General features: G+C 45.0%; 1 protein-coding gene across 5 annotated transcripts in view; it reads right to left on the bottom strand.

Moving 5' to 3' along the window:
- LOC109874615 (rho GTPase-activating protein 12) overlaps window positions 1–10876 on the bottom strand; it is a 117884-nt gene that overhangs the window by 2621 nt on the left and 104387 nt on the right. For all 5 annotated transcript variants that reach the window (XM_031810215.1, XM_031810216.1, XM_031810218.1 and 2 more), the window contains 7 exons: window positions 9486–9584; window positions 9182–9284; window positions 8845–8964; window positions 8511–8609; window positions 4236–4313; window positions 1988–2122; window positions 1540–1645 (listed from right to left, as the gene is read on the bottom strand). In XM_031810215.1, the coding sequence (XP_031666075.1) occupies window positions 1540–1645; window positions 1988–2122; window positions 4236–4313; window positions 8511–8609; window positions 8845–8964; window positions 9182–9284; window positions 9486–9584 (740 nt within the window). The remainder of the gene's footprint in view (window positions 1–1539; window positions 1646–1987; window positions 2123–4235; window positions 4314–8510; window positions 8610–8844; window positions 8965–9181; window positions 9285–9485; window positions 9585–10876) is intronic.

Genomic DNA, 10876 nt, shown 5'->3' with positions numbered 1-10876 from the left:
TTTGATCCCCTGCTGATTTTGTACATTTACCCACTGACAAAGAAATGATCAGTCTATAATTTTAATGGTAGGTTTATTTGAACAGTGAGAGACAGAACAACAACAAAAATCCAGAAAAACGCATGTCAAAAATGTTATAAATTGATTTGCATTTTAATGAGGGAAATAAGTATTTGACCCCTCTGCAAAACCCCTCTGCAAAACATGACTTAGTACTTGGTGGCAAAAACCCTTGTTGGCAATCACAGAGGTCAGAGGTTTGCACACATCTCAGGAGGGATTTTGTCCCACTCCTCTTTGAAGATCTTCTCCAAGTCATTAAGGTTTCAAGGCTGACGTTTGGCAACTCGAACCTTCAGCTCCCTCCACAGATTTTCTATGGGATTAAGGTCTGGAGACTGGCTAGGCCACTCCAGGATCTTAATGTGCTTCTTCTTGAGCCACTCCTATGTTGCCTTGGCCGTGTGTTTGGGGTCATTGTCATGCTGGAATACCCATCCACGACCCATTTTCAATGCCCTGGCTGAGGGAAGGAGGTTCTCACCCAAGATTTGACGGTACATGGCCACGCCCATCCTGTCCCCTTAGCAGAAAAACACCCCCAAAGCATAATGTTTCCACCTCCATGTTTGACGGTGGGGATGGTGTTCTTGGGGTCATAGGCAGCATTCCTCCTCCTCCAAACACGGCGAGTTGAATTGATTATAAATCAATTTATAACATTTTTGACATGCGTTTTTCTGGATTCTTTTGTTGTTTTTGTCTCCCACTGTTCAAATAAACCTACCATTAAAATTATAGACAGATCATTTCTTTGTCAGTGGGCAAACGTACAAAATCAGCAGGGGATCAACTATTTTTTTCCCCTCACTGTAGCTTAAAGTCAATCACCCAGCAGAGAGAGGAGCATTATAGCTAACAGCTATGTCATTATAGATGTAGCACCATATAGCTAAAACTCAATCACTCAGCGGAGAGAGGAGAGAGGAGCATTATAGCTAACAGCTATGTCATTATAGATGTAGCACCATATAGCTAAAACTCAATCACTCAGCGGAGAGAGGAGCATTATAGCTAACAGCTATGTCATTATAGATGTAGCACCATATAGCTAAAACTTAATCACTCAGCGGAGAGAGAACAAGTTTGTATTTATTCATTTTTTAACCTTTTTTTAACTTGGCAAGACAGTTAAGAACAACATTTTATTTTCAATGATGGCCTAGGAACAGTGGGTTAACTGCCTGATCAGGGGCAGAACGACAGATTGGTACCTTGTCACCTCAGGGATTTGAACTTGCAACCTTCCGGTTACTAGTCCAATGCTCTAACCACCAGGCTACCCTGCCGCCACAGGCATTTAACCAGTCAGGTCAATTAAGAACAACTTCATATTTACATTGAGAGCAAGAGGCTCTAGCATTGAACCTGGGAATTTGGGGAAAGTTAAAAGGATTTTGCAACCCAGTGTCTCAAAATGAATGAGGCTAACACAATGAGATTATATTGTCATTTAGTTAACTGTGCAGGTTGACTAACCTCCTGAGGTGTTTGAAGAGGACCTGCATAGTGTCCTGATTGGGTTTTGGCAACTGTTTGACCCGCTCCTTGATGGACTGGACACGCTGCTTGTTGTCTGGGATCTCTGTTGAGCAGACAGGAATACTGAATACTGTAGCAAAACGTCTGGCAACCGATAAAGAAAAAAAAGCTTCTCTCATTGGACAACTTCAGCCTGTCCCTTCCTGTTTAGCAGGAAGAACAACACACTGGGCGATTCCCATTTCCTAATCTTTAATGTGATGTAGCGCCCCCCAGTGGATACATTTAACATTTACTACATTCAGTAGTACAGAAGTAGAAATACAGATGGCCGCTAATACAACATGAAGTAAAGAATTCAACTATTAGAATGGAGTAGCCAGGATGTGTATTTATTGTTGTTACTGTCCTCATAATAAAACCAATGGGATTATTATGTACTCACTGATGGAGTTGACAAAGTCATGGAATAATCCATATGTGAAGAGGGGTTCAGGCAGCTCTCTGAAGAACATCTTCAACGCTCCTGTAATCACATGGATGTCCTCCCACTTCCCTTCCTCCAGGTTCACCTTCTCATCTACACACGCACACACACACACACACACACACACTGTTATTCAGTGTACTTCAGGTCCATGCACACTCAGGCTGTCAGTATACAGAAAGAGGGGACAGTAGCAGTGGTACCTACCATGATCAAATCTAAGTGTATTTGTCATGTAAGCCAAGTTAAACACCTTACAGTGAAATGCTTTCTTACAAGCTCTAACCAACAGTGTAATGTTTAAGTAAAAAATACGTATTAGGAAAACAATAGATAGAACAAGGAAATACATATATTTTTGTAAACAATAAAAAGACAGTGAAAATAACAGTAGCAAGGCAATAATGGGGGAGGGGGGGGCACACAATGTAAATAGTCCGGGTAGCCATTTCATTACCTGTTCAGGAGTCTTATGGCTCATGGTCACAGACCTGAGTGCTATGGGTCTGTAGTCATTTAGGCAGGTTATCTTAGTGTTCTGGGGCACAGGGACTATGGTGGTCTGCTTGAAACATGTTGGTATTACAGACTCAATCAGGGACATGTTGAAAATGTCAGTGAAGACACCTTGTAGTTGGTCAGCAAATGCCCAGATCACACGTCCTGGTAATCCGTCTGGCCCAGCAGCCTTGTGTATGTTGACCTGTATAAAAGTCTTACTCACGTTGGCTACGGAGAATTTGATCACACAGTCGCCCAGAACAGCTGATGCTCTCATGCATGCCTCAGTGTTGCTTTCCTCAAAGCGAGCATAAAAGTGATTTAGCACGTCTGGTAGGCTCGTGTCACTGGGCAGCTCGAGGCTGTGCTTCCTTTGTAGTCTGTAATAGTTTGCTCTGCCATATAAGACGAGCGTTGGAGCCGGTGTAGTACGATTCAATCTTAGTCCTGTATTGGCGTTTTACCTGTTTGATGGTTCGTCGGAGGGCAAAGCAGGATTTCTTATACGCTTCTGGGTTAGAGTCCCGCACCTTGAAAGCGGCAGCTCTACCCTTTAGCTCAGAGAGAATGTTGCCTGTAATCCATGGATTCTGGTTGGGGTATGTATGTACAGTCACTGTGGGGACGACGTCATCGATGCACTTATTGATAAAGCCAGTGACTGATGTGGTGTACTCCTCAATGCCATCAGAAGAATCCCGGAACATATTCCAGTCTGTGATAGCAAAACAATCCTGTAGTTTAGCATCTGTTCATCTGCCCACTTTTTTATTGACCGAGTCACTGGTGCTTCGTGCTTTAATTATTGCTTATAAGCAGGAATCAGGAGAATAGAATTATGGTCAAACTTGCCAAATGGAGGGCGAGGGAAAGATTTGTACACATCTCTGTGTGTGGAGTAAAGGTGATCTAGCATTTTTTCCCCTCTGGTTGCACATTTAACATGTTGATAGAAATTCAGTAAAACTCATTTAAGTTTCCCTGCATTAAAGTCTCCGGCCACTAGGAGCGCCGCCTCTGGCTGAGCGGTTTCCTGTTTGCTTATTTCCTTATACAGCTGACTGAGTGCGGTCTTAGTGCATCTGTCTGTTGTGGTAAATAAACAGCCTCAAAAAATACAGATGAAAACTGTCTTGGCAAATAGTGTGGTCTACAGCTTATCAGCTTATCATGAAATACTCTATATTACAGTTTTTGATGTCCCTTTGGTAGGATACTTGTGATCGTACCTCGTCTAATTTATTGTCCAATGATAGTACGTTGGCAAGTAATACTGATGGTAAAGGCAGATTTCCCACTCGCCGTCGGTGGATCCTTACGAGGCACCCCGCCCTGTGTCCTCTGTACCTGCGTTTCTTTTTCTTGACAATGACGGGATGTTGGCCTTGTCGGGTGTCTGAAGTACATCCTGTGAGTTCTGCTTGTTGAGGAAAAAATCTTTGTCTAATCCGAGGTGACTGATCGCTGTCCTGATATCAAGAAGCTCTTTTTTGGCATAAGACACAATGGCAGAAACATTATGTACAAAATAAGAAATAACTCGAAAAAAACACATAATAACACAATTGGTTAGGCGCCTGTAAAACTGCTGCCATTTCTTATGACCATTTTATATTGACAGTGACGAGAGAGTGAAGAGAGAGGACAGTAGTATCAGTAGTACCTACCATGATTGACAGTGAAGAGAGAACACAGTAGCACCTACCATGATTGACAGCGAAGCGTAGTTTCTGGATGACAGCCAGGTTCCCACTCACTCTGTACAGCCCGTCCACATTCAGAGCTTCAGACAGAGGAACAAAGAAGAGCACCATCACACAACCATTCACAGTTTTATAAAGGAGATCTGATACCCTTACATATTTAGTTAGTGTGTTTCATAGGACATGTGATCCAAGATGGCGTAGCAGTCAGACGTCTCTTTGTCCTCGTCTTGTTTTCATATCTTTTTTCTTAGCATATATTTTTTATATTTTTCTTAACCTCAACTTCAACATACTCTCCTGCAATCTGCCTCACAAAATGCGGTATGGATCTGCTATTTCTTTACTTCTGAACCAGAACCCCAACAGAACCTAACCAGCTAACTAGCTACTACCTAGTAGCCAGCTAGCGATCATCAGCTACCATTAGCCCGGACAACTCTCGCCAGTCTGCACAGCGCGTCTCAAACCAGAGCAAATCGGACATATTTTCCTCCATATCTCCGGATTCCTACCGCAAGCTCTGAACCTTTTCACCTGGATCATCGCAGCTAGCTAGCTGCTATCCGAGTGGCCACTCTCTGTTCCGAAGCAAGAACCAATTAGCCTGGAGCTAGCCTTGCTAGGGGGTTTATCAACGGGCTCCTCCGTTGCGACGTCCCCTGAATGCCCACCTGCTAGCCGCGGCCCGCTAGCTGTATAGAGCATATCGGACTGTTAGCTTAAGAGGCCCATCGGACTAATTCTTTGGCCATTATACCTATTCTGCCAATTGGCTTGGACACTTTTACCACACGGAGCCCTGCAGATCCACGACGACTGGTCTGCAGACGTAACAGCACGAGGGGGCTACAAGAGACTTTCTTCCTTCGAGACGTCCCTCTAAGGCCCTTCTGCTAGCCCCGACCCGCTAGCTGTCTGAATCGCCATGTCTCTGGCCCGAGCCACTCACTGGACCCCTATGATCATTCAGCTACACATGACTCTCCCTAATATCAATATGCCTTGTCCATTGCTGTCTTGGTTAGTAATTATTGCCTTAGTTAACTCTTTAGTTCCACCTCCCACACATGCGGTGACCTTAAATTATGTTTCTAGGGACATTATCTCTCCCAGTTCTTATAGCCTTTAGCTGTATCCTTATCCTACTTTTCCTCTGTTAGTCTGGTGATATAGAGGTGAATCCAGGCCCTGCAGTGCCTAGCTCCACTCCCATTCCCCAGGCGCAACTCATTTGTTGACTTCTGTAACCGTAAAAGCCTTGGTTTCATGCATGTTAACATCAGAAGCCTCCTCCCTACATTTGTTTTATTCACTGCCTTAGCACACTCTGCTAACCTGTGTCTGAATCCTGGCTTAGGAAGACCACCACAAACCCTGAAATTTCCATCCCTACCTATAACATTTTCCGACAAGATAGAGCTGCCAAAGGGGGCGGAGTTGCAATCTACTGCAGAGATAGCTAACAGAGTTCTGTCTTACTATCCAGGTCTGTGCCCAAACAATATGAGCTCCTACTTTCAAAAATCCACCTTTCCAGAAACAAGTCTCTCACCGCTGCCGCTTGCTATAGACCACCTTCTGCCCCCAGCTGTGCCCTGGACACCATATGTGAATTGATTGTCCCCCATCTTTCTTCAGAGCTCGTGCTGTTAGGTAACCTAAACTGGGACATGCTTAATACCCCGGCCATCCTATAATCTAAACTTGATGCCCTCAATCTCACTCAAATTATCAATGAACCTACCAGGTACAACCCCAAATCCATAAACACAGGCACCCTCATAGATATTATCCTAACCAACCTGCCCTCCAAATACACCTCTGCTGTCTTCAACCAGAATCTCAGTGATCACTGCCTGCGTCCGTAATGTGTCTGGGGTCAAACGACCACCGCTCATCACTGTCAAACGGCCATGCTTTCCACCTGGCTACCCCTACCCCGGCCAAAAGTCCTGCACCCCCCACAGCAACTTGCCCAAGCCTCCCCATTTCTCCTTCACCCAAATCCAGATAGTTGATGTTCTGAAAGAGCTGCAAAATCTGGACCCCTACAAATCAGCCGGGCTAGACAATCTGGACCCTTTCTTTATAAAATGATCTGCCAAAATTGTTGCAACCCCCATTACTAGCCTGTTCAAACTCTTTCATATCGTCTGAGATCCCCAAAGATTGGAAAGCTGCCGCGGTCATCCTCCTCTTCAAAGGGGGAGACACTCTAGACTCAAACTGCTACAGAAGTATATCTATCCTACCCTGCCTTTCTAAGGTCTTCGAAAGCCAAGTTAACAAACAGATTACCGACCACTTCTAATCCCACCGTACCTTCTCCGCTATAAAATCTGGTTTCCCGAGCTGGTCATCGGTGCATCTCAGCCACGCTCAAGGTCCTAAACAATTTCAGAACTGCCATCAATAAGAGACAATACTGTGCAGCTGTATTCATCGACCTGGCCAAGGCTTTCGACTCTGTCAATCACCACATTCTTATCGGCAGACTCAACAGCCTTGGTTTCTCAAATGTTTGCCTTGCCTGGTTCACCAACTACTTCTCAGACAGAGTTCAGTGTGTCAAAACGGAGGGCCTGTTGTCTGGACTTCTGGCAGTCTCAATGGGGGTGCCACAGGATTCAATTCTCGGGCCGACTCTCTTCTCTGTATACATCAATCATGTATACATGTATATAATGCTGCTGGTGATTCTCTCATCCACCTCTACGCAGACGACACCATTCTGTATACTTCTGGCCCTTCTATGGACACTGTGTTAACTAACCTTCAAACGAGCTTCAATGACATACAACTCTCCTTCCGTGGCCTCCAACTGCTCTTAAATGCAAGTAAAACTAAATGCATGTTCTTCAACCGATCGCTGCCCACACCTGCCCGCCCGCCCGCCCGCCCATCATCACTACTCTGGGCGGTTCTGACCTAGAATATGTGGACAACTACAAATACCTAGGTGTCTGGTTAGACTGTAAACTCTCCTTTCAGACTCACATTAAGCATCTCCAATCCAAAATCAAATGTAGCATCAGCTTCCTATTTCGCAACAAAGCGTCCTTCACTCACGCTGCCAAACATATGCTCGTAAAATAGACTATCCTACCGATCCTTGACTTTGGTGATGTCATTTACAAAATAGCCTCCAACACTCTACTCAGCAAATTGGATGCAGTCTATCACAGAGCCATCTGTTTTGTCACCAAAGCCCCATACACAACCCACCACTGCGACCTGTATGCTCTCGTTGGCTGGCCCTCGCTTCATATTCGTCGCCAAACCCACTGGCTCCAGGTCATCTGTAAGTCTTTGCTAGGTAAAGCCCCGCCTTATCTCAGCTCACTGGTCACCATAGCAGCACCCACCCGCAGCACGCGCTCCAGCAGGTATATTTCACTGGTCACCCCCAAAGCCAATTCCTCCTTCGGCCGCCTTTCCTTTCAGTTTTCTGCTGCCAATGAATGGAACGAACTGCAAAAATCACTGAAGCTGGAGACTCATATCTCCCCTCACTAGCTTTAAGCACCGGCTGTCAGAGCAGCTCACGGATCACTGCACCTGTACATAGCCCATCTGTAAATAGCCCATCCAACTACCTCATCCCCATACTGTTTAATTGCTATATTGTAATTATTTCGACACTACGGCCTATTTATTGCCTTACCTCCATTATCCTACCTCATTTCCACACACTGTATACTGTCTTTTTCTACTATATTATTGACCCAAAGTTAGTTTATTCCTTGTGTAACTCTGTGTTGTTTGTGTCGCACTGCTTTGCTTGATCTTGGCCAGGTCGCAGTTGTAAATGAGAACTTGTTCTCAACTGGCCTACCTGGTTAAATAAAGATGAAATAAAAATAAAAAATAGCCAAACATTGGCAGTAGATTGGCCTTTACTGAAGAGCTCAGTGACTTTCAACATGGCACCAACATAGAATGTCACCTTTCCAACAAGTCAGTTTGTAAAATGAGCTGCCCCGGTTAACTGTAAGTGCTGTTATTGTGAAGTGGAAATGTCTAGGAGAAACAATGGCTCAGCTGCGAAGTGGTAGGCCACACAAGCTCACCTGGTTAAATAAAGGTGGGGAAAACATGGTGATGGATACAGAGGGACAGAGAAAGGATTTAAGGGCACCGACTGACGGCCGAGCCAGGGCTCCAATCCCTGTTGCCAGGGTCAGACAACTGAGTCAGACATTCAACTCACCACACCACTGTTACAATGAGAGACAACTGAGTCAGACACATTCAGACAGGAGAAGCACACCTACCGTTGTTTTCCACGTGGTCGATGCACATCGTGACGAAGCTTGGCACGGCCGTGTTCTCTCTATGACAGAGGTCACTCAGACTGCAGCCAAACACCTGGTCTAAGACACACAGGCATCAACAGGGTTATTATTACAGAGGTCTAAGGTACTCCGTTACAGGAAAACAACAGGCCCTTTTCTGCTGACCGTCTGGTAACTGTACAGGTTTCCCAGAAATCCAGGTTGGAAGCTTCTAGATGTTCTGTTTATTTCCTCTTCCAGCCTGGATTTCGGAAAACCTGGGGATTCTGGGGAAGTTAACACAGTTCCCCAACCCTACTGCTCTTTGTAATACCTTTGATGTAGCCCTTGTCTCTGACTGTCTGCAGAGTGGGTCTACGTGTCAGGAACTTCTTCAGCTTGATTCTGGTCTTCTTGTTGTCCGACGCGTCCATACTGGTGGAACTCTTCATGGCTACAGACCAATGACAACGGGAGATGACTTAACAACCTGACACACATAGGGACAGTTTCCTGGACACAATTCAAGCCTAGTCCTGGACTAAATATCTATTTTCTAGAGGTTCTCCATTGAGTGATATTTTAGTCCTGGACTGCTGACCTATAATGATGAACAGAAACATCCTTAGTAGACAAAGAGGAGTGGTCTCAGACAGACATGATGCTCTGACCTCGGCTCTTCTTAGAGTCTCTGTGCTCTTTCTCCTTGTCTTGTTTCTCCGCTCCAGGAGACTCTGGCATGTCCTCCTCTAGGGCCTCATCTGACTCCCAGGCCTACAGTAAGGCATGTAGCAGACAGACAGATAGACAGACACACAAAGGGGACAGTCAAGAACACACAGAAACAGGTAGGCTTCCTTTGGACTGGCCCAATGACTAAACATGACAACTCTGCTACTTAGTGGATAGATGTGGAACTGCGGTACAAATCAGACAAGTGTGTGTCTGTGTGTGTGTGTGTGTGTCCAGACTCACGTGTGTGCTGATGGTGTCCATCAGTGCCCTGTACCAGTCATTGATGACGCCGTCGTTCTCTGACTGGATCAGCAGCTCTGTACTCTGATGGGTTTTTACCTGCAAAGAGAACAAGAAGTTAGATTTTTTTATTTAATATTTAAAACATACAATCTACTTTCAGTGAAGCCGCTCAACAACTACATCACATTAGTCATCTAACAGAGTCCCACCCAGAGCGAAACACAGAAGCAACCAGGGTCAACACCCAGCTCAAGGGCACGTTGACAGATCTCCCAGAAGTTCAAAAACAGGGACCCGAACCAGCAATCCATCGGCCACCGGCCCAAGCTCCCAACCGCCAGGCCACCAGCCCTCCAACAGTTCTCCAAGAGCTGCCCCTCAACCATGCAAGACCCCCCCCAAGACATGGAGACTGATACTCCATGTCATTGATCCACAATCCATAGGTAAGGCTGTACAGTGAAATAAGTATGCCCCCAATGCAACTCTAAAGTATAATACATCCAGTGTGATTTCAACAGATTTTTGTCAAATGAACAAATTATTGTCTTTTGTTGATTTTATATAACATTCCAACCTCGTTTAGCATGATCTATTAAATTATGGCATAGTTCTACTCTTTGTATTCATTTGCATCACACATCATGTTGATTATGTTTTACTGGTAATGGGGACATACGTAAATGTCAACAAAATAACCTTTTGGTCAGTGTAGTGTGTGTGTAGTCTTTATTTAACTAGGCAAGTCAGTTAAGAACAAATTCTCATTTACAATGAAGGCCTAACCCGGCCATACCCGGACAACGCTGGGCCAATTGTGCGCCGCCCTATGGGACTCCCAATCACGGTCGGATGTGATGCCTCTTGCACTGAGATGAAGTGCCTTAGACTGCTGCACACATGTGTGTGTTAACTATTTAACTGTACTAGAATGCTTAAAAGGTCACAACATTTTTTTAAATTCGTTATCGGTATCGGTTTTTTGGGGGGGGCAAGGAAAATATTGGATATCGGTATCGGCCAAAAACACCTGCACGACATCAGCCTCAGGAAAACAGGCATTAGCTGTAAAAACACTGCTCCTCTGTGTCTTTCAAACTTACTTTTTGTTTTATTTTGACTTGAATTTTTTTTATCTTTCTTTCCCCTGCCCAGAAACTCCACTCCCACTCCAAATCCACATCCCGACCCTCAGCCCATCTGCTGTCTCGACCTCTGAAAGATCGGCTATCAAAAGCCAACTGACATTTACTCCTGAGGTGCTGACCTGTTGCACCCTCTAACAACCACTGTGATTATTATTTGACCCTGCTGGTCATCTATGAACACTTGAACATCTTGAAGAACAATCTGGCCTTAATGGCCACGTACTGTTATAATCGCCACCC

This window comes from Oncorhynchus kisutch, linkage group LG30, assembly GCF_002021735.2.
Source record: "Oncorhynchus kisutch isolate 150728-3 linkage group LG30, Okis_V2, whole genome shotgun sequence".
NCBI lineage: Eukaryota > Metazoa > Chordata > Actinopteri > Salmoniformes > Salmonidae > Oncorhynchus > Oncorhynchus kisutch.
This window is presented reverse-complemented; position numbering and strand designations above follow the sequence as displayed.